Raw genomic sequence first — 24,790 nt, 5'->3', positions numbered from 1 at the left:
CCGCTCCCCGCCCACGTTCTCGTGTTACTCCTCCCTTCTGTCGCCTTTGAAAGAACTGGCACGCCACGTGATTCTCTCCTTTCTCCCACCTTGGAAAGCCTGACTGATAACAGGCAGGTGCATAGGCCAACCAGCCATCTTTATTATCTCTTCTAGCCAATAGGAAGAGGCCTCTGCTTTTGTGCCTCCCCCCCCCGCTACGCCTGTGTAGCCCGCCCCCGTATTCCCCAGAGATTCACGTTTGACAGCTGTTCCGGCCAATGACAAGTTCCTATTCTGCCTGGGAGGGCTGGATTAACCAGATGACAGACGTCCCCCTTGGGCCAATGAAATCTCGCGAGTGCGGGAGGGGTAGAGGACGCAGCCAATGGCGTGGGCCGAAAGACGAACCTCAGGGCCAGGGCGGGCCGCGACTGTCGGCGAGAGGGAGGGGAAGGCCGAGGGAACCAAGCAGCGCTGCCGCCGCCGCCGCCGCCGCCCCAGTTGGAGGAGGGAGAAGCCAGCAAGAAAATGGCGGCCGTGGCTGCAGAGGCGGCAGCGACTGCGGCGTCCCCCGGGGAGGGGGGCGCCGGCGAGGCCGAGCCGGAGATGGAGCCCATCCCGGGCAGCGAGGCCGGCGCCGACCCCCTCCCGGTGACGGCCACCGAGGCCTCCGTGCCGGCGGGCGAGGCGGACGGGCAGCCGTCCTCCCCTCAGGCCGGCGCGCCGCCGCTCCCGCCGCCGCCGCCGGGGGAGCCCGCCCGCAGCCCGGAGGCGGCGGGGCCGGCGCGGGAGGCGGAGGAGCAGCCGCCCGCCGCGCCCCCCGCGGGCCCCGACCCCCGCGCGCCCCCGCCCGAGCCGCCCCCGGCCCCGGAGGCGCCCCCGCGGCCGCCGCCGCCCCAGCCCGCCGCCCCTGCGCTCGCGCCGCCGGCGGGCGGGGACTCCGCGGTGTCGCAGCTGATCCCCGGCTCCGAGGTGCGCGTCACGCTGGACCACATCATCGAGGACGCGCTCGTCGTGTCGTTCCGCCGCGGGGAGCGGCTCTTCTCCGGGGTCCTCATGGATCTGTCCAAAAGGTACCGCGCGCGCCCCCCGCACGCCCGCGGCACCCCCGGGAGGGAGCGCGCCCCGCGCCCCGCGCCCCGGCTCAGGTGGGCGCCCCCCGGCAGGTGCTCGCCGGGCGCGAGCCGCGGGACCTCGCTCCCCGGGGCGCCCCCCCCGGCCCCCCCTCCTTCCGCTCGCGACCCCGCCCGCGCTCGGCCGCCCTCGGGCGTCGGTGGCCCCGGGCGGGAGATTTTGTGCCGGGAACGGGTGCTGGGAGGGGCGGGGGGGAGTGTTGTCCTCACATTAACCTTTAGATTGAAAGAACGTGGAGAAAGGGGTGTGAACCCTGGGGTTCCGAAAAGGTTATCTGTCACTCCGCGGAGGGAAGAGCGTTTATGTAAAAGAAGCCTTTGACTGTTACTCACTCGTAGCTGTTCAGCTGGGGAGGCGCGTGTGGCTGCGCACAAGTTTGAAGGCTAAAGGGGTCGGGTTTTGTTTTTAACTTAGGTATCAAGTGGGTATGTCGGGAAAGTGTGGAAATGCGGACTATCAGGACCGTAGCTGCGGTTTACATGGATGTATCCAGGACAGAGGTTGAACTGGCCCACCAAGTCTGTCTCTGCTAACCCGCGAGTTGCATGTTCGTGGGCATTTTTATTTAAACAGGCGAAGAAGACCCTCTCTTTGCAGCCTAGAGTTAGGTTAACCTTCTCATTCTCTTCTTTTGCAGATATGAAGTGCAGAGGCTCCCAGTCACCGTTTCTCCCTTCTGTTTCCTGCAACAGCACACACGCTGATGGTATCTCACCTGTTTGGAAATGGGTTGTTTTAGCATGTTTTAATTCCTTCCAGTCCCATCAAGACATAGGAAGCCCTTCCCATTTGGGGAACAAGCTGTTTAAAATTCATGCTGAAGTATGGTGTTGGGGTGGGGTGGGGAGCAAAATAGGAGCTTTTACAGTAACTATTGTACAGAAAAATTAAGTTTATTTTTTAAAAGGATTTTTGTGAGGACTTCTGCACCTTTGATAGTTAGAAAGCAGAATAAGAGCAGTGTGCTTTCTACTCATGCTTATTAGCGAAAGAAAGACTCAGTTGTGTGTATGCTATTGAACCAAACAGAAGTGAAGGCTGGTGATTGTGTGAGAATCTGGATTTCAAATCTGCAAAAGGAAGGTGCAAAACGGTAAGTTGTTTCCTGTTTTGAGTTGCTCATTGTGTTGGTGTTTTTTCATTTTTACTATTTTCCTTTATTTTAATTTTTTTTCAAAAATTTATTTATGCATACAAGAGCTGGGGTACAGGCCAGAGATGCAGGAGGTGAGAGGGTTCACCAGAGACAGAGTGGGGAACAGAACAGGCAGACTGACTGAAATACACTGCTGAGGGGAGCAGTGGGGGAGTCAGGATAGTTCTGCTTCGCCATGTGGGTTGCTCTCTGGCCTGCCGGGTATCGAACTCACTGCAGAGGCTGCGGATTGCTTCATAGTGCGGTGCTTAACCTGTTGTGCCACCAGGGAGGCCCCTAAAATTTTCCTTTTTTAAATATGTATTTTAAATCATTCTTCCTTTTTGTACAATATACGCTTTTTTCTCTCAGGTGTAGCCCCCATATAATTCCCACCACCAATTTACCTGTGCACCATCACCATAATCCCTTGTGCTCTTCCCTCCCTTGTTTTAAAATTCTTTGTAGATAATTGGAATTTTTTGAGTTTTGGTTTATTAACTTACTAGTAACAGAAATTTCTTTTTTTTTTTTTTTTAAAGGTTTATTTATGCATACAAGAATTGGGGTACAGGCCGGAGGTGTGGGGCCAGGGCTGGGGTGAGAGGACTCAGCGGAGACGGTGGGGAACCGAACAGGCAGATCAACCAAAATACATTGCTGAGGGGAGCAGCAGATGAGTCAGGAGAGGTCTGCTGCGACATGTTGGTAGCTTCCTGGCCGACATGTTGGTAGCTTCCTGGCCGGCCAGGGGCTCAAACTCGCACTATAGAGGCTGCGGATAGCCTCATGGTGCTGTGCTTAACCCCTTGTGCCATCAGGGAGACCCAGAAATTTCTTTCTTTGGGAGAAATTAGTCTTACCAACTTTACATACTTAGATATTTTGAAGTGAAAAGACCCTGTCATTTGAGGTATTAAAAAAAAAAAACACAAACATTAAGGGAGTCATATCAGTTTTTCATTCAAATGTATGTTGAACACATCTGTGTGTAAGAAGCCCTCTTAGGTATTTTTTTTTTTTTTTCTCTTCGGTATTCTTAATATGAGACAGTTCCTACCTTCTAGAAACTTTATTTTTTTTAAATAGAGACATGTTTTATTTATTTATTTGTTTGTTTGTTTTTGTTTGTTTTTGTTTATACATGCACTGGGTACAGTCAGAAGTGCTGGAGGGTGAGAGAATTCATCAGAGCCAGAGCGGGGAGCAGAGCAGGCAGAAGGACCAAAGTACACTGCTGAGGGGAGCAGCAGGCGGCGGGAGAGGTCTGCGCGCCATGTGGGACCCTCCTCCGGTGGCCGGGGAGCAGCTGGGGATCGAACCGGCGCCTCCAAGGCCGCGGGCAGCTTTGCAACCCAGCACTCAACCGCTGTGCCACCGGGGAGGCCCCCTTCTAGAAACTTTAATGGGAAGCATCAGTTGTGAAAGTGAAATGAAACAGTTAAAATTGAGCTCTTCAAGGAATTATTATTGGGCCAAAGATTCTCTAGTTGGGTATCCTTTTTCATAATTATTTTTTTTAAGTTCTTTTTTTTAAAGATTTATTTATGCATACAGGCCAGAGGTGCCGTGGGTGAGAGGATTCACCAGAGACAGCAGGGAACAGAATAGGCAGACTAAAATACACTGCTGAGGGGAGCAGTGGGCAAGACAGGAGAGGTTTGCTGTGCCATGTGGGTAGCTCCCTGGCCAGCTGGGGATTGAACTCAAGCTGCAGAGGTTGCGGATAGCTTCCTAGTGCTATGCTTAACCCCTTGCACGCCACCAGGGAGGCCCCCTAAAGTTTTTTTTAACTTATGTACACATGAGCTGGGGTATAGGCCAGAGGGTGGGGGGAGAGGATTCACCAGAGAGAGAGGAGGAGCAGGAGAGGCCAATCTACTGAAATACACTGCCTAGGCGAGCAGTGGGCAAGACAAAAGAGGTCTGCTGTGCCATGTGATTTAGCTCCCTGGCCTTGTGGTTTGGCATCTAATTCAGGCTGCCCATAGCTTCAAAGAAGGGGTCCCCTACTTTTTCGTATCTGCTAGTATATTTTGTGATCTGCTTTTACCTTGATTGCTAACTTTCACGGGCAGTTGTGGGTGAACCTATAATCCCGTAGGTATTCCAGTTAGACTCTCCTAAAACAGATTATAATCATCAATTGCTTTAGAAAGTTTGTATCCAATTGGAATCTTTAGGTAAAAATCAGTGTCTTAATGAGTTCCTATTATGTTAGGCATTGCACCGCTTTGCTGTAGTCTTTAAAACTCTTGCCCAGTTAACCTGTAAGTGGCAAAGATAAGATTCAAATATAGGTTAATATGATTCTAAAACCTTTACATTTTCTCCATGTTAGAAAGTTAGTTGGACTGGCAAATTTTCTTTAATTTTTTTTAAAGATGTATTTATTTTTGCATACAAGAATGGGGGTGTAGGCCAGAGGTGCAGGGGTGAGGGGATTCACCAGAGTGAGTGGGAGCAGAGCAGGCAGATCTACTGAAATTCACTGCTGAGGGGAGCTGCTGGCAAGACAGGAGAGAGGCCTGCACCATGTGGGTTGCTCCCTAGCAGGACAGAATCGAACTCGTGCAGCAGTGGCTGGTGATAGCTGATAGCTTGGTAGCACTGTCTTTAACCCCTGCACCATCAGGGAGGCCCTGGCAAATTTTCTTTTAATCAGAAGTACAGCATTGTATATTTCTGAAATTTAATGCTTCTGCTGATTTCAGTTGGCTGTATGGGGTAATACATAGGGATATGTATGATGGAGACATGCAGATTCTTCAGTCAGCTAATAGCCGTGGCTTCTCTGGGGAATCCCCGTATCTTTTGCTGTTCATTGAGGAACATATAGGTGGCTCTGAAGGATTGGTTCAGAGAGGTGAGGTGGTCTGAAAGAGTGAACACTTGGGAGCTAGGCTAAGTGCATTATTAGTGTGTATGCTTTTCTTTTAAAGGGCCAGTTTTTGCTTATTAGATTCTGACACATGCATACAGATAAAGTCTTATGTCTATAGTCCAAAGTCTCTGATACAGAAAGATCTTCCAAATTGGAAGTTGTCCACTATGTGGGAAAGTGTTTGATACAAGGGTATAGAACTATATATATGTGTGGATTGATCCATCAGGAGTCTGCTTTTGTAAGCATTTGGCATTGTATTTTTTACCTTTTAGTTAGTTGAAGATCACCTTTTTGAGAATGTTTTTGTAGAAAAAAAAATTTAAAAAAGAACAAAAACGGTACTAAATAGTTTGGATTCTGACTTCTAATACCAGCCTCTAGTTCACAGTGTGACTCTGGACACATCTCTTTGTCTCTCTGGGCTGCAGTCTCTAGTTTTTGTTTGTTTTTAAAGATTTATTTATACATACAAGAACTGGGGTACAGGCCAGAGGTGTGGGGGGTGAGAGGGTTCACCAGAGACAGAGTGGGGAACAGAACAGGCAGATTGACTGAAATACACTGCTGAGGGGAGCAGTAGGTGAGACAGGAGAGGTCTGCTGCGCCACATGGCTTGCTCCCTGGCCGGGAATCGAACTTGTGCTGCAGTAAGCGTCACAGGTTGTGTCTTAACCCCATGCGCCACCAGGGAGGCCCCCAGTCTCTAGTTCTTATGGGGAAAGTTTATTTTGGCTTTTAGGTACTTGACTTAAAGGAGAAAAACTTTATTCCTCAGTTTTTATATTTGGAGCGTGATTGGGATGACTGGGTGGCCTGCGTTTCCTGTGCCATCTAGGTTTGATTGTGACTGTATCCCTTTTTTCTGTATCCCTTTTTTCAAAGTATCTTGCTTTGAGTGATAAATGATACCTCACAGTAAAATAGAATAATTGAACTGGTTAACATTTTATGTAACAGTTTACTTGAAATGCAATGCTGTGAAGGTCAAGGATGCGTTCTCCAGTTTATTCTAGACGCCTCCATTATTTTATACCCAACCCTTTTAGCTAGTTTAAATCACTTGTCTACTTCTGAACTCAGTAATGTCTAATACTCTAATACTCCATGATAAAAAAATCAACTAACCAACAAATTGGTTTTCCTGTCTCCTTTATGTCCTTAATTTTATGGTTTTGAGGTTTTGGAGTAGGTAGGTATGTTTGTTTTTTTCTTTAGCATATAATAAACATTCTGGTTGCTAAACTGTCAACATGATTATTTTAGCCTGAATAATAAATCTGGTATAATTTTTGTTAAATTTTTTTTTATTTTGAGAAATGAGCCTTCCTCATGTATGGATCATCCCTGCTTTGAAATCATCAAAAACTCCCATATCCATTAGATTCATTTGAAGCAATCCCAAAGGTAGAAGCAATCCCAGAGGTAATCACTTCACCTTAAATATTTTGGTATGGATCTCTAGAAAGAGGACTTTTTTTTTTTAAAGATTTATTTATTTATTTATACAAGCACTGGGTACAGCCATAAGTGCGGGAGGGTGAGAGAATTCACCAGAGTCAGAGCAGAGCAGGCAGACTGACGAAGTACACTGCTGAGGGGAGCAGCGGGCACGGCAGGAGAGGTCTACGCGCCATGCAGAACCCTCGCCGGCAGCCAGGGATCGAACCGGCGCTAGAGGCTGCGGGCAGCCTCACAGGCCATCGCTTAACTTCTGCGCCACCGGGGAAGCCCTAAAAAGACAAGGACTTAAGAAAACCATTAACTGTTACACAAAAGAAGGTTGTATCAGTAAAATTTCTGTTCTGGCAAAATGGAGCTTTCCTGCCTGCCTGTGACTGTGCAGGTGTTTTGTTTCACAAACTTTTCCCTTTGCAAAGCAGCAGCCTAGCTTTGCCCACCTGTGTCTGTACAGGTGCCTCTCGTTTTTTTTCTTGCTCCTAATAAACCTGTCAATGTAAAAAAAAAAAACCAAAAAACGCTACTGTAACTGAACCATTGGACCTCAAATAACAAGTCATTTATTTTCAGATGTGAAAATGTCACAGATTGTCTCAAAATTGATGTCTCAATTATTATAACATTTACTTTTTGTTCCTATTAGGACCAAAGGAAAGTTCTACTTTGCAGTAAGTTGCGTTTCCTGTCTTTCTGTAGCTCTCCAGCCATTACTTTTATTCCCTTGTGGTTTATTTTGTTAAGCCATAGAATGGTAGAATTTTCCACATTCTGCATTTTTTTCTGGTTGCGTTTGGATGCATTCCTTGGGTGCATTTCCATAACATTTTTAAAATAGTTCTTTTCCCTTAGGAACAAACTTTGGGCAACAACCACAGGCCTCGAAGGACCTCTGTTGAAAGCCTCTTGTCCCTTGTTTTTTGGAGTCAATAGAAATGATGTGAATGTGAATATCTCCTGCCTGCTTGGGAAGGTTTTTAGACCTATCCTTTAATCACCTCCAACTTCACTAATCCCAAACATAGAAAAATTTAAGTCTGCAAAGAGCAGAAGCCTTCAGCCCAGGTCTTCGAAAAGATTTTTTTCTTAAGCCCCCTGGATCCAAACCTGAAAGTTTGAGGGTTTCCTGGTTTCTTCCTACACAGAATGCTCTAGATGATTTACTGCTGCTATCCACTTTTAATAAAAATGGTGAAAAATCTAAATCCCATTTTTGGGGGAGGACATGATAACGAATTAAGGAAACAAAATAAATGCCATTGCTTAGAAACACTTGCACATTTTACTTTGTGGTGCTTACTTATTAAAGGTTGTAGTTAGTAGTATTTCAGAATTGATCTTTTACAAATGATGTGTGCGTGGGGGGTACTGCAGTTGAGGTGATTTCTTCAGAAAACTTCGGATTTATTTAGTTTCACTAAAATTAGTTATTAAAATAATTGTAGAAAATTTTCTTTTCTTTTTTTTTTTAAGAAAATATAAACCAAGATGATTTTTTTTCTTTACAGAGACCATGAAACATATGGTGCAATAGCTGTACTTTTGGTGGGAAAAATATACAGCCATTCTGGTGAAGCAGTGAGTAGTGGTATCAGTAGCTTATACTAAGCATGCAGGTTAGGCCCTGAAGTATATGCTTGAATGATTTTACTGAGTCATACATATTTAAAGCACATAAATATTTGGGGGTGATCATTCTTTTTATATCCCAAGGTGTTGATAGTTCCCACAGTATCATAAGGGCAGGTGCCATTTACTTCCTGGCCAAAGAACTTTGGGGCACTCACCACTATACTGGTGTTTATACTGTACCGAGAGTGAGCTCTTTCATTGCAAATTGGAAAGCAGTGATTTCTTTGGGAAATAAGTAGTTGTACATTTATAAACCTACTTTGAATCAGATGTAAATTCTGTAGCATGGTATTAGAAGTGAATTTTATAGCTAAGTTTCGTAAACTAGATAACTAGATGTGTAATAAACGATTCCTGGCATGTAAGGAGCTTGGGGTTTCTAATGAGGTTACTTTTCAGCCTTTTGTGTGTAAATGAGACCATACTTCACTGTGTGCTGTTTTAAAGAAAACTCTTGATGAAATTAGATTTTAACCTTCCTAAGATTAGTTTTTCTATGGGAGACTGTTAGTTTGTTGTATGCCCATCTTCTCAGCTGTGGCTAATTTAATTTCCTACTCGTTATTTATGCCTATGAACTATACCCTTATTTCTTGATATTTAATGGCCCTATGCTTCTTAGATTCCCAAAATTAATTTAGGCACACATTACTAGATGAACAGAACTTGTTATAGTGGCAGATCTTTCAAGAAAGTAAGTGGATGTTACCTTGCAACAAATGTTAGAAGCTTTTGGAGCTCTGCTCTCTCTGCAGTATTTTTTTTAACAAGGTGATTCTGATGCAGATCAGAATTTGTAGATAAATTATTTTTAGGGGGTAATTTTGCCAAAATTGTAGAATGATAAATTGTGAGACCTGTTTTAAAAGTTACTGGTTAATTCAGGTGGGATGTACTCACAAAATAAGCAGTTCTTGGGTGGCAGTGTCAGATTCTTAAAGTAGAGCTGGTAATTGGACTTGAAAATGGTTTCTTAAATCTGGTTGTCCAAGAGAAGTTAAGTCCATAATTAACATCTTTCCCTTTGGACTAATTTTAGGATAGTCACTTTACTATTGAATAGTGATTTTTAGCCTTTTACAACTCACTGTATAATACTTGATTTCGCTTTTCTGCATACTCCTACTATCTTGAGAAGGTTACCAAGCTTTACTTTCTGTAATTATTAAGAAGTTACTGTGTAACTTGTCACAGACATTTTATTCTTAACCTTAGGCACCATGCCGAGCATTTTGTGTACCTTGCTTGGGTTTCATTTTACTCTTTGGAAACTCCAGTGACAGTAAATTCTGTTAATCCCCTTTTCACAGGTAAAGACACCGAAACTTGTAGACATTAAGTAGACTGTTGAAAATTTTAAGTGCCAGATAATAGTAGGTTTAGTGAAGGAGCCATTTTGAACAATATGTACAGTTCTGTACTTATATTTTACCATTATTGTTTAACTTAAGGATTGGGTGGGTGGTTAACCCTGCTAGTTCAGAATTATTGAGCATTTGTTTTTGACTGTCGGGCAACAATTGTTTGTTTTTAAATTGAGTTGCTCTTCAGCTGAATTTAGTCAGCTCTTTGGGCATTTTTGGAAATAGGGACTCTTCTTCATCTATGGCCCTGGGTTTTAAATTAAGTAACATGCTGTTTTGCTTTTGTTAACCTGGCCTTGGCAACAGTGGCCCACTCATTGAGGAGAGGAGCCACACAAGGTCAGACTGGAAGGTCCCAGAGCACACGTCAGCATCCAGAAGTGTCAGGAATTGGAAAAGGATTTTAAAATACATAGTTGTTGAACAACCTGTTTTTGGTAAAATAGGAATAGTAAAATAATTGAATAAATTGCCTTCTGTTGAGAAATAATATAGATCTCTGTATACTGGACCCTATTGGACATAGAAGAAATATTAGAGGTATATAGAAATCATATTACAAACATAGGAAATTTAAAATTGCTTTATCAGCAGTTTAGAGACATGACCCAGGGAGTTCAATTCAAGGGTTTGAAACTGATGAATATTTGCATTAATAAAAAAGATCGTTTTATATCAGTGTTCATTTCTAGGAAGAATGTCAGTTGGTTGCTCTAAGTAGTATACAAAGGTGAAGTCAGCGTTGGTCCTTAAAAATAGTTGGCTATTGAGCCTCCCCTGGTGGCGCAGCGGTTGAGTGCTGGGTTGTGAGGCTGCCCGCAGCCTCTGCAGCGCCAGTTCAAATCGGCCACCAGCGAGGGTTGCACAAAAAAAAAAAATAGTTGGCTACTTTGTGGGTACTATTATTTTCTTAGGTGGTTATTTTAAGAAAAGAATTTACTGTTAAGGCATTAAATAATTTGAATACTTTGCTGGTGTTATTGCTGTTTTTGCTTACAAAAGGACTGAAGGATAATTGTTTTTCTCCTTATTTTCTATTTTTATTTCTAAACCTAGTTACCAGGTAAGTTTTTTAGAGTTGTTTGAAGGTACATGAGGTACGATTGGGAACTTAAAAATCTAAGTTAGAGAGATTTACTCCCTCCACCTACCAGTTCAGTTTTTAAAATACTGCATGATATTATTATTATTTTTAAAAAATATTTATTTATGCATATAAGAACTGGGGCACAGGCCAGAGGTGCGGGGGATGAGAGGGTTCACCAGAGACAGAGTCGAGCATAGAACAGGCGGATCTACTGAAATACACTGCTGAGGGGAGCAGCGGGCAAGAAAGGAGAGGTCTGCTGCACCATGTGGTTTAGCTCCCTGGCTGGGGATCAAACTCGTGCTGCAGAGGCTGGTGATAGCCACAGTGCTGATGCTTAACCCTTTGCGCCACCAGGGAGGCCCTGCATGGTATCCTTGTTCATAATTATTACATGTTCTGTTTTTATGTTGCTGAAGTCATTTTCCCTTCCTCAACCATTTGGGTACCCATAGTTCCTACAGATTGCTCTTGTAATACCTGGGGCTTTTAATTAAAAACATCATCCCTTCACTTACCAGTTAATAAAGTCACAGACATTTTAACTTTAATATAATGGTAGTTACTATATATTGTCTTCTTACTATGTACTAGGCCCTGTGGTGAGCAGTTATGTGTATTTTGATTTAAACTTGATGTCAGTTAACTGCAATTGCAAAATCCATTCAGTTCTGAAAATTGAACTTGTTACTTTTCTAGTGGCAAACCTAATCTGACCTGAACTTACGTGAGACTGTTACATCTGTCCTATTTAGTGTGGATGTTATTTCACTGCTGAAATATTAGTGTAATTGGTGATAGGGTACTTATTATCCTTTGAAAACCAGAAAAATTCCAAATTCAGAATCTGGTATAACTCCACAGTGTTCAAAAAAGAGCATATGGGCCAATTAGCTCTACCACTCCCTTAATGGGGAAGCAAAAGTGGAATGAGGAGAGAGGTTAAGTAACTTGAAGAGATAAGGGGAGGCCGTAGCAGTAGTAGTAATAGTAATAAAGAACCTGACTTTGGACTTTTTTTTTTTGAAGATTTATTTATGCATATAAGAGCTGGGGTACAGGCCAGAGATGTGGGGGGTTGAGAGGATTCACCAGAGACAGAGTGGGGAACAGAACAGACAGACGGACCGAAACACACTGCTGAGGGGAGCAGCGGGTGAAGCAGGAGAGGTTTGCTTAGCCATGTGGGTTGTTCCCTGGTCTGCCAGGGATTGAACTTAATGCTGCAGAGGCTGTGGATAGCTTCATAGTGCAGTACTTAACCCCTTGTGCCATCAGGGAGGCCTAAGATTTATTTACTTTTATACAAGAACGGGGTACAGGCCATAGGCACAGGAAGGTGAGAGGATTCACCAGAGATAGAGCAGGGATCCGAATAGGCAGATGGACTAAAACACTGCTGAGGGGAGCAGTGGGCGTGACAGGAGAGGTCTGCTACGCCATGTGGATATCTCCCTGGCCGGTGGGGAATTGAGCCCGTGCTGCAGAAGCTGTTGACAGCCTCACTGCGCTGTGCTCACCGCTGCACCACTGGGGAGGCCCCCCTTTTTTTAAATTAAGATTTATTTATTTATACAAGCACTGGGTATAGTCAGAAGCGTGGGAGGGTGAGAGAATTCACCAGAGCCAGAGCGGGGAGCAGAGCAGGCAGAAGGACCAAAGTACACTGCTGAGGGGAGCAGCGGGTGGCAGGAGAGGTCTGCGCGCCATGTGGGACCCTCCTCCAGCGGCTGAGGAGCAGCCGGGGATCGAACCGGCGCTGCAGAGGCTGCAGGGCAGCTTCGCAACTAAGCGCTCAACTGCTGCGCCACTGGGGAGGCCCACCCCCCCTTTTTTAAAATATTTTTTTATGTAGACAAGAACTGGGGTACAGGACAGGTTTGAGGGGTGAGAGGATTCACCAAACACAGTGGGGAACAGAACAGGCAGATCTACCGAAATACATTGCTGAGGGGAGCAGCGGGCAAGACAGGAGAGGTCTACTGCGCCATGTGGGTAGCTTCCTGGTTGGCCTGGATCAAACTCGTGCTGTAGAGGCTGCAGATTGCTTCATCCTGCTATGCTTAACCCCTTGCGCCACCAGGGAGGCCTTGACTTTGGACTTTTACCTAGGATTCTTAACCTGGCTCTGTTGCTTACTAGCTGTGTGATCTTGGGAGGGTCACTTCCCTCCCAAGTACTCTCTGGGCTGTGGTTTTCTCAACTAAACTGGAGGTAGTTAATACTAATAGGGTGGTCTACAGTATAATCTGTATCTTTAAGATACCTAAAAAGGCTCTGTAGAAACTTCCAGCAGTTTTCCTTTTCTTGTGAGGTGTAACTTTCCCTTTTCAAGAAGGAAGGATGACATTTTTTATTAGGGAATGAGATAACAAGAAGTAGCTTGCACAATGGTGGCCTGTGGATGTTTCTCAGTCTTTTTTGTTCCATTAATTAATCCCTCATGGCAGATGGCATGTGTGGAAATTATGGGTTCTCTCATGAAGAGAAAGTTACAGTCTCACCAGTGAAATTAACCTTACAGTCTTCCTGCTTTCTATATACTTTAAAAACAGAATTGAAAAGAACTCCCCTTTGAGAATAATAGATTTCAAAGTCAGCAAAAAATTGGTGCTCTTTTTAATACTTATAAGATGTTGGACCATTCTGGTATAAATATGAAGTTTTTACCACAGTGAATTCGAGGCTTCTGATCTCATCCTTCCTGTAAGATACTAGAATTCTCCCATCACACCTGACTCGACCCTCACAACAATGCCATCTCCTCTCTGCACTTAACCAGCGTGCCCTCTCTACCATTGTGTTTTAATAATTTAAAGGAACACATTTGTTTTTTTTTTTTTTAAAGATTTATTTATTTATTTATTATACAAGCACTGGGTACAGTCAGAAGCATGGGAGGGTGAGAGAATTCACCAGAGCCAGAGCTGGGAGCAGAGCAGCCAGAAGGACCGAAGTACACTGCTGAGGGGAGCAGCGGGCAGCAGGAGAGGTCTGCGCGCCATGTGGGACCCTCCTCTGGTGGCCGGGGAGCAGCCGGGGATCGAACTGGCGCCGCAGAGGCTTCGGGCAGCTTCACAACCCAGCGCTCAACCGCTGTGCCACTGGGGAGGCCCTAAAGGAACACATTTGTATTACCTTGTTTAAGCCTCTGAATCCTTGTCTGCAGTGGAAGAGAGAATTGGGTAACTGAGTGATGATTCCATTGCTGCACCTGTTCAGTGTTTTGCCTTTATAAACTGACCTAAGTTAGCTACCAAAATTCAAAAGTGGGTAACAAACTCTAGACCACTCCCTGTTTTGCTTGTGCTTCACTTAATCTGTCTGGGCCCTTCTAAGGTGGTCTGTTTTCCTGCAAAACCCCACTTGCCTGATCACTACTTCACAGTGCCTTTTGTGCCCTTGGCAATGACTGTGGCATTCTGACCTCACCTTCCAGGGCTGGGACCTTTGTTTATAGTGTCTGACTAATTAGCCTATTTGTATTTGAATATAGATAGTGTGCTTATTGTGCTTGCGAGATTGCTGGCATTTACTCTCAAGTAGGGTCAATTGTCATTTTTTTTTTATTTTTTTTTATTTTTTTTTTTTATTTTTTTTTTTTTTAATTAGAGGCATGCTTTATTTATTTATTTTATTTGTTTGTTTGTTTTGTTTATACATGCACTGGGTACAGTCAGAAGCGCGGGAGGGTGAGAGAATTCACCAGAGCCAGAGCGGGGAGCAGAGCAGGCAGAAGGACCGAAGTACACTGCTGAGGGGAGCAGCGGGCGGCAGGAGAGGTCTGCGCGCCATGTGGGACCCTCCTCCGGTGGCCTGGGAGCAGCCGGGGATCGAACCGGCGCTGCAGAGGCTGCGCGCAGCTTCGTAACCCAGCACTCAACCGCTGCGCCACCGGGGAGGCCCCAATTGTCATTTTTAATTAAAGTTTTGGTGGAACTGAGATAAACTAAATTTAAGATTATCCCTTAAAGAACTCTAAGCTGATTTTGAAACAATTTCAAACAATTTAGTCTAGATTCACTAATTTTTAGCATTTTACTGCTTTTGCTTTATCACTATAAAAATATTTTTTTCTTCAGTTCTTTGCGAGTAGGTTGCATGCATCATTCCCCTTCACTCCTTAATAATTCAACATTTGTTTTCCTAAGGTCAGAGATATTCATGTATATAACCACAATAAAGTTTTCAAACTCTGGAAACACTGATAAAATACTTTTATCTGAATTTGCAGTCCGTATATTTAATATTTTGTCAAATTTTCCAGTAATATCCTTTTAAGCTTCTTTCCTCCTCCAGGAAATGATCATGCATTGCATTTAGTTTTAATAAATACTATTCTTCTAGTTAGGTTTATTTGACATTGGCTTCTGGGAGGCTTAGGTTACACAGGCTCTATTGTATTCTCAGGGACCATATCTGTAGGCAGGTGATTGTCATTTGCTATCATGGGTATTTTACTTAGTTTACTAAGTTTACTCAGTTCAGCAGGTTAGCCTGTTATTCCCAGTGTAGTAACTATTATTTCCCTTGCACAAGTAATTTATGACCATAAAAATATAATGCTCTCGGGCCTCCCCTGGTGGCGCAGTGGTTGAGTGCTGGGCTGCGAGGCTGCCCGCAGCCTCTGCAGGGCTGGTTCGTTCCCCGGCTGCCGGCGAGGGCCCCACAAAAAAAAAATATATATATGTATAAAATGCTCTCATCAAAATTTCCTGGCTATGTTAGGTTAGGTGTGCAGTTCTTAAATTTTTTTAATTAAGGTAAAAGACAACAGCATGCCATCTTAACCATTTTTAAGTGTATGGTAAAGTGAGTATTAAGTACACTGACATAATTGTAAAACATCGCCAAGCTTTTTCAGCTTGTAGAACTGAAATTCAATGCCCATTAAACTACCCCATTTTCCCATTACTCTGACCTGGCAAGTACGTTCTGCTTTCTGTTTGCTATGAATTTGACTGCTTTAGATACTAATATAAGTGGACTTGTTAGGGGGAAAAGGATGTCCCAAAGCAAATTCCATACAGGCTTTGTGGACTTCACCCCCACCCCAGGTCAAAGCCAAAGACACTGGGAACTCCAAATCCCATCACCACCAAAGGGAAGGTGGCTGAGACCTGAGGGTGGGGTTAAGCAGCCAGGTGGATACAAAAGGCAGACACGTGGGCTTTGGGGACCCCCATTTTTGGCTCTCAGCCAGCTCGCAGTGTCCGGTCAGCTCTGAGAGTGACTTTGGGTTTCCAGGTCCTGGGATCGGGTAGGACGCATTAAAGACTTTATTTCCCTATTTTCTCCCTGAGTTGTACATTTTTCTTATTTCCTTTTCTCTTGTAAATAAACCTTTTATTAACCCTTTTGTGTGTGTCTGTAGTAGAGTGTTCATAAGTCCCTTTAAAGCGCGCGGGTGAGGACCCACAGCCAGGAACCCGTTTAATATCGGGGTTGCTCTATAACAGACTCATCCAGCATCTTGTCTTTTTTTTTTTTTTTTGGTCACTAATTTAGCATAATATTCTTAAGGTTCATCCATGTTGCATGTGACAGTTTTATTTTTAAGGCAGAAAAATATCACATTGTATGTTTATAGCAGATCATCTGCCATGGGTGTTGGGTTGTTTCCCTGTTTTGGTCATAGTGAACAGTGCTGCTGTGAATATGGGTGTGCAAATGTTTGAGACCCTATTTTCAGTTATTTTGGATATTTTCAGAAGTGGGTGTGCGGGATTGTCTTTTTAATTTTTTGAAACATAGATATACATTTTTATTTTGTAAACTATATAGCTGACTGTTGAATTCATTTTTCCTGAGATTAAGTTTTTTTTTTTTTTTAAATCTTTTTTTTTTTTTTTTTTTTTTTAATAGAGGCATGCTTTATTTATTTGTTTGCTGGTTTGTTTGTTTGTTTTTGTTTATACATGCACTGGGTACAGTCAGAAGCGCGGGAGGGTGAGAGAATTCACCAGAGCCAGAGCGGGGAGCAGAGCAGGCAGAAGGACCGAAGTACACTGCTGAGGGGAGCAGCGGGCGGCAGGAGAGGTCTGCGCACCATGTGGGACCCTCCTCCGGTGGCCGGGGAGCAGCCGGGGATCGAACCGGCCACGGGCAGCTTCGCAACCCAGCGCTCAACCGCTGCGCCACCGGGGAGGCCCCTGAGATTAAGTTTTGATGTAACCAGTCTCTCATAGAGATGAAATGTGAACCAAAATAAGCCTGCTCCACAGTTTTCCCTCTTTTGTGTTTTAACCTGTTGGAAATTTAAGAAGTAGTTTCTGAAAACATCTGCTTGAGATGAAATAAAGCTGGATGCTATTTTTCAAGTGGTTATTTTTCAAGTGCATATAATTTTTTCCTAACTGCAGAGTCCTTAAGAGACTTCTGGGAGAGAAAGGTTTTTGTCTTTTGTTGGATCTTTTTATTAGAGAGATGCTTAGGTCAGCCCAGGAAACTGGGAAGTGACTCAATTAACACACCTGAGCCCTTATCCTGAGCGTTGAATTCCTCGGGACATCTGTTGCTTGCCTGAAGTTTATTGTATTTTAGTTTTTGTTGTTTTGTGTTTTTAGTGTGTAGTATTTTAAGAAGGATTTACTCCTACATTTGAAACTCTACAGCCAGAATTGTGGGAAGAAAAGAATCAGTTGTGCACTATAAAAATGTTGTATACAGGAAGGAAAAGACAATATAATCCTAGGTGTGAGGTGATTTGATTGAAGTTGCTGTGAAGTTAATGCCAATGAATGCTTTATCAGCATTTAAAAAATGATCAGAAATAAGAGGAAAGGATTATAAATATGTCTGACTTTAAAATATCGAGTAGTTTTGTTGGTAAACATTTTTAGTTTTGAGATAGTCCTTTAGAAAGGGAATTTGGGTAATGGTTAACAAGCTTTGCTCAAGCATTCTTGACATCTGTTTAAGTGTGGATTTGATTGATAATGCTCCAAATCTTGAGCAAATGCCGAGATTTTGTAAAGCTTATCAGTGGGCATAAAGCTTTCCTTTAGTCAAAGCTAGAACCCTCAGGGGTTAAGCGCTGGGCTGTGAAGCTGCCCGCAACCTCTGCAGCGCCGGTTCCATCCCTGGCCACTGGAGAGGGCCCCACACGACGCGACAGACCTCTCCTGCCATGCTTGCTGCTCCCCTCAGCAGTGTATTTTGACTTAACTGCACATTTACATTTCACCTTTATGTCTGCTGAAGATTATTTTTCTTATTTTTTTAAGATATATTTATTTATATATACAAGAACTGGGGTGCAGGACAGAGGTGTGGGGAGTGAGAGGATTCACCAGAGACAGTAGGGAGCAGAACAGGCAGAAATACACTGCTGAGGGGAGCAGCAGGAGAGACTGGAGAGGTCTGCTGCACCATGTGGGTAGCTCCCTGGTTAGCCAGGGATCTATTGTGCTGCAGAGGCTGCGGACACTTCATAGTGCTGTGCTTAACCCTTTGTGCCACCAGGGAGGCCCTGAAGATTATTTTTCTTAGTTGATTATCTTTTTCTCTACACAAAGTAACTGCTAAGCTCTCGTAACTATCTCCTCAAAATTTTGGCACTCATTACTCTTAAATAAAGATAGCTATTTTTAAAATGTTTTATAGATTCATAGGAAGTTAGATACAAGAGAGGTCTCTAGTGCACTTCACCTAGTTTGCCCAAGAATCTATTTTTATAGCCATATACTTGAATATTTTTCCTGTAGAATTTTTGGATAGTGGTTGAAAGAGACTGAAAAGGAGTCCCGGTTAGAATGAGTTGCTTGCCGACATTAATAAATACTCATGCTGAACAAAGAAACCATGGGAGGGTAGACAGACTCAGGGACTTTGTGTCTTACCACTCAGCTCTTTTTTTTTTTTTTTTAAGAATTTTTTTCGTTCTTTTTTTAAAATTATTTTTAAGATTTACTTATTTATACAAGAACTAGGGTACAGGTTAGAGGCATGGGAGGGTGAGAGAGCTCACCAGAGACAAAGCACGGAGCAGAATAGGCAGATGGACCGAAGATACTGCCTAGGGGAGCAGCGGGCGAGGCAGGAGAGGTCTGCTCCATGTGGGTCTCTCCCTGGCTGGCTGGGAATCGAACCTGCACTGCAGAGGCTGTAAAGAGCCTCACTCAACCTGCTACGCCACTGGGGAAGCTCAGCACTTTTTATTTTTTTTACTTTATTTTTTTTGAAGATTTATTATTTATTTAAACAAGCACTGGGTACAGTCAGAAGTACGGGAGGGTGAGAGAATTCACCAGAGCGGGCAACAGAACAGGCAGACTGACGAAATACCCTGTTGAGGGGAGCAGCGGGCGTGGCAGGAGAGGTCTGTGGTGCCATGTGGGACCCTCGTCTGCAGCTGGGGATCGAACCGGTGTTGCAGAGGCTGCGGGCAGCTTCACAACCCAGTGCTCAACCGCTGCACCACCAGGGGAGCTCCCAGCACTTTTTATTTTTAAAGATTTATTTATTTATACATATAAGAACTGAGGTACAGGAGGGAGGGAGTGGTGAGAAGATTCACCAGAGACAGAGTGGGGAGCAGAACAGGCAGCTTGACTGAAACACACTGCTGAGGGGAGCAGCAGTTCAAACAGGAGAGGTGCACCTACATGCTGCACCATGTAGGTGAGCTCCCTGGCCAGGGATTGAACTCATGCCCCAGTGGGTGCCGGTAGCTTCATAGTGCTGAGACTTCACCCCTTGTGCCACCAGGGAGGCCCTTATTACTCAGCTCTAAAGGGTATTTGTAAATTTAGGGGAAAAGCTCAAGCAAGGGACATTACTCAGTCTTCCCGTAATTAAAAAGTCTTCCTCTGCTGAGGTCTCCCTTTGGTGAACATTCACATGGCATGTAAGTATCTTCACCTTAGAAAAAACTAAAGCAAAAGTGGCTTGCTCAGAACTCTGATCCTGGGTTCCATTTGAGGAGAGCCTGATGATGCATTTTAAGACAGGGCTTGGGTGTCTAATTTTCTGACAACACAGCATTGTGTAGTAGAGGGTGCTTGAGAAATTAGATGATAGGGTTTTTAAGAGACCATAGTTTTATTGCTACTTTATATTTTAATCAAGATCACAGTGTCATAAGTTCCTGGCTTTGAGCATAGTTACCAGTGTATATGTTAGCTTTGGATCCTTCTACACAGATGAAACAGATACATTGTGGTTACATACTTACTCTCTGGTTTCTTTATTTTAGTCATTGTTGTGAACCTCTGAATTGATTTCAAGCTGTGTTTCCATCCTTAGTTTGAAAACACTGCCCTTGAGTGTCATCAATTTTAAGGCCATGATGTGATAGTTGAGATGATGTAGGACACTTGCTCTTTTTTTCTCTTAAAGGGATTCATCTTTCTGATCCTTTAAGGAAGTTTTATTAGTAAAAGTACTTTTCTGCTTTTATTGATCATCCGTCATGAACAGTTTCCAGTTTGGCTGCTCTTTTTTGGTTTTCATTTTGCTGCTTGCAATTTCCCTTCACATTGCATAGCTAAGTGCCTTTGTATTAACATACTGCTTGCATTTTGTGTTTAAGAAGAGAAGTAAAGGAAGAAGAAGAAACAACTGCTATCTGAAAGCGATGTTCTTAGTAAACTTTAAGAGGAAATCAGATTCCACAACTTATTTGCTATAAGGTTTTCAAATTGGCTGGGTCATCCTTAGGCTGGAACTATAAATTAATGATATTGAAAGGATTCCAAACTCTAGTAAATTATTAGTTGAAAATAAGGTCAACTTGCTTAATTGAAGTAAATTTAAAAAATGTAATTTTAGGTAAGAAAGATAACATTTGTTGGCCTATTAATCCTCATCTGAATCCTTTAGGAAATTGTTATCCCATTTTACATAAATTTATAAAAACTGAACTTCAGAGTAGTAGTAACATCTGCTGATAGAAAGTTGGTAAGGTAGCAGTGAAACTTCATCTCAGAATACGATGATTATGGTTTAGTTTTTCCTAAAAAGATTTGTTGGCCTCCCTGGTGACCTAGGGGTTAAGTCTCAGCACTATCACCACTACGGCCTGAGTTTCGCACCCACTGCTCCCATTAGCACTATTATTTCAGTAAATCCTCCTGTTCTGCTCCTCCTCTTTCTGGTGAATCTTCTCACCCCTGTACCTCTTGCCTACACCCCACTTCTTATATGCTTAAAAAAAAAAGATTTGTTCTTAGTTTACCTATGGAAACATCAGTGAAAGGTGCAGTTGGGGCAAAATGAATTAGAAAATTTTTTGTTAGATAAGTTACTGTTTTATGTACCTCTGTAGTAAACACAAAAAGCACTGCTTTATTCCTGTCATGATGAAAAATGACTATTGAACACCTAGTGGAAGAAAAGATGCCATGCTGGGAGGGCCACCGAGTCACCAGTCAGGAGGCGCTCAGGTGCTATGCTGGGACAGAAAGCCACATTCTGCATGGACTGACAGTGTGGAGGGCACCTTCCTGGGGACTGCCCTAGACCCAGTCTTGGCCCATCCTAGGCATCCTCTTCTTTGGTGGTTTGTAAATAGTTGCAATCACTTGTTGGTTTATGTTGGCCTAGCTAAAAAATGAGTTTAGGAAGAAAATGATTAAGGTTTAGATGTTAGAACCAGATCTCCTGGGGGTGTTGGCTCTTCCTGTACCTTTGAATTTAGGTGTATCTGCAGCCCTAGAACCTGACCTCAAGATTTCTTCCCATTTTAGAGAATCTTATCACCTACTTTCATTCTCCAGAAAACAATTTTTTTTGCATCAAATGTCAGGGACTCTACCTGGATTCAAAGTACCTCTGCCTGAAAGGATTCAAATTTTGTATTGTGCTGGACACTTTTTGAATCAAATAGTGAATGTTAACCGATACATGATGAAGTTATTTGTAGAGAGATTTCATTTTTAAGCGAAGGCAACTGAATGAACATAGCCAGCTTAACTTAAAGGTTTATAATGGTTAGCAAGTTAATTCTAAGTTTATGTGACAAAGGCAGTTGACCTCTCATTTTAGAAACTGAGAATTACAAAGGTTTGTGTTTTGTACCAGTGCTTTATAAGCTGGATCTTGACCCATAGGCAGTTCTTTTTTTTTTTTTTTTTTTTTTTTTAATAAGGACTACATTTTATTTTTTATTTATTTTTTTTTTATAGAGGCATGCTTTATTTATTTATTTGTTTGTTTGTTTGTTTGTTTTGTTTATACATGCACTGGGTACAGTCAGAAGCGCGGGAGGGTGAGAGAATTCACCAGAGCCAGAGTGGGGAGCAGAGCAGGCAGAAGGACCGAAGTACACTGCTGAGGGGAGCAGCGGGCGGCAGGAGAGGTCTGCGCGCCATGTGGGACCCTCCTCCGCTGGCCGGGGAGCAGCCGGGGATCAAACCGGCGCCACAGAGGCCGCGGGCAGCTTCGCAACCCAGCGCTCAACCGCTGCGCCACCGGGGAGGCCCCATAGGCAGTTCTGAAATCCATTTATATGCCTGACTGCCGTGAGACAAATGAAATAGACCAGTAGGGAAAAAAATAATTTTGTATCACATAAGGGTTAAGTAGTTAGTGAAAGTGTGTTTATATATGTGTATATGCATGCTTGTACACACACACAAATGTTTTACTGTATAGGAATGTGAATAATGTGTGCTATAAAAAAGTTACAACTCTACTGTTGAGATAATTTGAGTATCTGAATTTATAGTCTTGTGTTTGGGGGGCAGATAAGGGCTTAGGGGGCTATAGGATACAAAAGTAAAGGAAACCAACTGTCTTTGACGCTCTAGCTGTTTCCATTTTGGGGGATAATAAAAGCTGAATTTGTTTTGTGAAGCTTTTGAAAGCTACTGTAAACAGGAAGATACATATGTTACACATTTACAGTTAACATTTACTGGACATGGCTATAGTTCAGCCAACCTGTTACGACATTTAATAGTAAAGTAATTGAACTTTCTAATTCAAAACTGGAAAGGTCTGTTTTAAATAAGGCCAGCTATTCTGGCATTGCTTAGAGCAACCATTTGATAATTTGATTTTACCTAAAATGTAGTACCAATAAAAATGAAGGGCTTTGGTATTTTAAGAGGTTGAATCACAGACAATAATGTCATCTTTCCTCCCCTCCCCTATTTCTTTCAAAGGTTTGGGCCCCATGGGATCCCTGTGACAGTATTTCCCAAAAGGGAATATAAGGATAAACCTGAAGCCATGCAGCTCCAAAGTCATACATTCCAAGAAGGGACAGAGGTCAAGCATGAAGTGAATGGTGCTGTTCCCAATGATCCTTCTCCTGTCCCGCCTCCTGAGCCCAGCTTGGCTGAAAGCCTGTGGACCTCCAAACCACCACCTCTCTTCCATGAAGGAGCACCTTATCCTCCCCCTTTGTTTATCAGGGACACCTATAACCAATCAATACCTCAACCACCACCTCGGAAGATTAAGCGACCCAAACGAAAGATGTACAGGGAAGAACCTACTTCAATAATGAATGCTATAAAACTCCGACCCAGGCAAGTTCTGTGTGACAAATGCAAAAATAGTGTTGTTGCTGAAAAAAAAGAAATTAGAAAAGGTAGTGGTGCAAGTGACTCTTCTAAATATGAAGATAAGAAACGGAGAAATGAAAGTGTAACTACTGTGAACAAAAAACTGAAAACTGACCATAAAGTGGACGGGAAAAACCAAAATGAAAGCCAGAAAAGAAATGCTGTGGTTAAGGTTTCAAATATTGCTCACAGCAGAGGTAGAGTAGTTAAAATTTCTGCTCAGGCAAATACATCAAAAGCTCAGTTAAGTACTAAGAAAGTGCTTCAGAGTAAGAACATGGATCATGCGAAAGCTCGGGAAGTGTTGAAAATTGCCAAAGAAAAGGCACAAAAGAAGCAAAGTGAAACCTCTACATCCAAAAATGCACATTCAAAAGTCCATTTCACACGTCGCTATCAGAACCCGAGCTCAGGTTCCCTTCCCCCCCGGGTTCGTTTAAAACCACAAAGGTACAGGAATGAAGAAAATGACTCCTCTCTGAAGACCGGACTTGAGAAAATTCGGAGTGGCAAGATGGCTCCCAAGCCCCAGTCTCGCTGCTCTTCCACCCGCTCAGCAGGTGAGGCCCCTTCAGAAAATCAGAGTCCCTCAAAAGGCCTGGAAGAGGCCAACAGTGAGGTTCAGGACACCAATGAAGGGCTTGTGCCTGATGAGCAGGATGAACCACAGACACTGGGCAAAAAGGGCAGCAAAAGCAATATCTCTGTTTACATGACCCTTAATCAAAAGAAATCCGACTCTTCCAGTGCTTCAGTGTGTAGCATTGATAGCACGGATGGCTTGAAGTCCTCCAGCTCTGAGTGTAGTTCCTCTGAAAGCTTTGATTTTCCTCCTGGCAGTATGCATGCACCTTCCACCCCTTCCACTTCCGCCTCTTCAAAGGAAGAGCAAAAGCTCGCTAATTCCTTGAAAATGAAAGTCTTTTCCAAAAACGTCTCTAAATGTGTCACACCAGATGGCAGGACCATATGTGTAGGGGACATTGTTTGGGCCAAGATATACGGCTTCCCTTGGTGGCCAGCCCGTATTCTTACTATAACTGTGAGCCGGAAAGATAACGGCCTTTTACTCCGCCAGGAGGCCCGTATTTCATGGTTCGGCTCCCCAACCACCTCTTTCCTTGCTCTTTCGCAACTCTCCCCCTTTTTAGAAAACTTCCAGTCACGCTTTAATAAGAAGAGAAAGGGCCTGTATCGCAAGGCTATCACAGAGGCAGCTAAGGCTGCCCAGCAGCTGACCCCTGAAGTGCGGGCTCTGTTGACACAGTTTGAGACGTGAACGTGGACAGTAAGGTAGGCAAGAACCATGGAAAGGCGCCGCAGGTTTTCTAGTCTAGTTAGGAGTCACTGCTGCAAAGCAGCTTGGCCATACTGGAGCGGGACTTGCACTCAGTTGGCTGCTTTTTATACACTGACCTTAGAGCCATTTTTAACTGAGAGGTTTAAATTGAAAAAACAATCAAATTTTGTCTTAAGGAAATGAGATTTTTAGCAGTATTTTTCAGTTTTGAAATCTAAAATCATCCCAAGGCATAGGAGCCATAGCCTCAATTGAAAATGAATTTTTGCAGGGACTGTTAATTGCCATTTGTACCTAGTACT

The 24,790-nt window shown here is 43.5% G+C and overlaps 1 protein-coding gene across 2 annotated transcripts; it reads left to right on the top strand.

Annotated features, from left to right (window-relative positions):
• Positions 1–510: 510 nt before the first annotated feature.
• On the top strand, positions 511–24,558 carry PWWP2A (PWWP domain containing 2A; the record flags this gene model as incomplete). 2 transcript variants are annotated; one of them, XM_084241798.1, is made up of 3 exons in its annotated part: positions 511–1,055; positions 8,102–8,181; positions 22,741–24,558. In XM_084241798.1, the coding sequence occupies 3 exons, from the start codon at positions 511–513 to the stop codon at positions 24,465–24,467; spliced, it is 2,352 nt and encodes a 783-aa protein (XP_084097924.1). In that variant the 3' UTR covers positions 24,468–24,558. The 2 variants fall into 2 exon arrangements, with proteins under 2 accessions (XP_084097924.1, XP_084097925.1); XM_084241799.1 differs by lacking the exon at positions 8,102–8,181 and having other exon boundaries at positions 22,784–24,558.
• Between the last annotated feature and the right edge of the window lie 232 nt (positions 24,559–24,790).

This window comes from Talpa europaea (genome assembly GCF_964194135.1).
Source record: "Talpa europaea genome assembly, chromosome: 9".
NCBI lineage: Eukaryota > Metazoa > Chordata > Mammalia > Eulipotyphla > Talpidae > Talpa > Talpa europaea.
The sequence above is the reverse complement of the archived record's forward strand: the minus strand, read 5'-3'. Positions and strand labels throughout refer to the sequence as shown.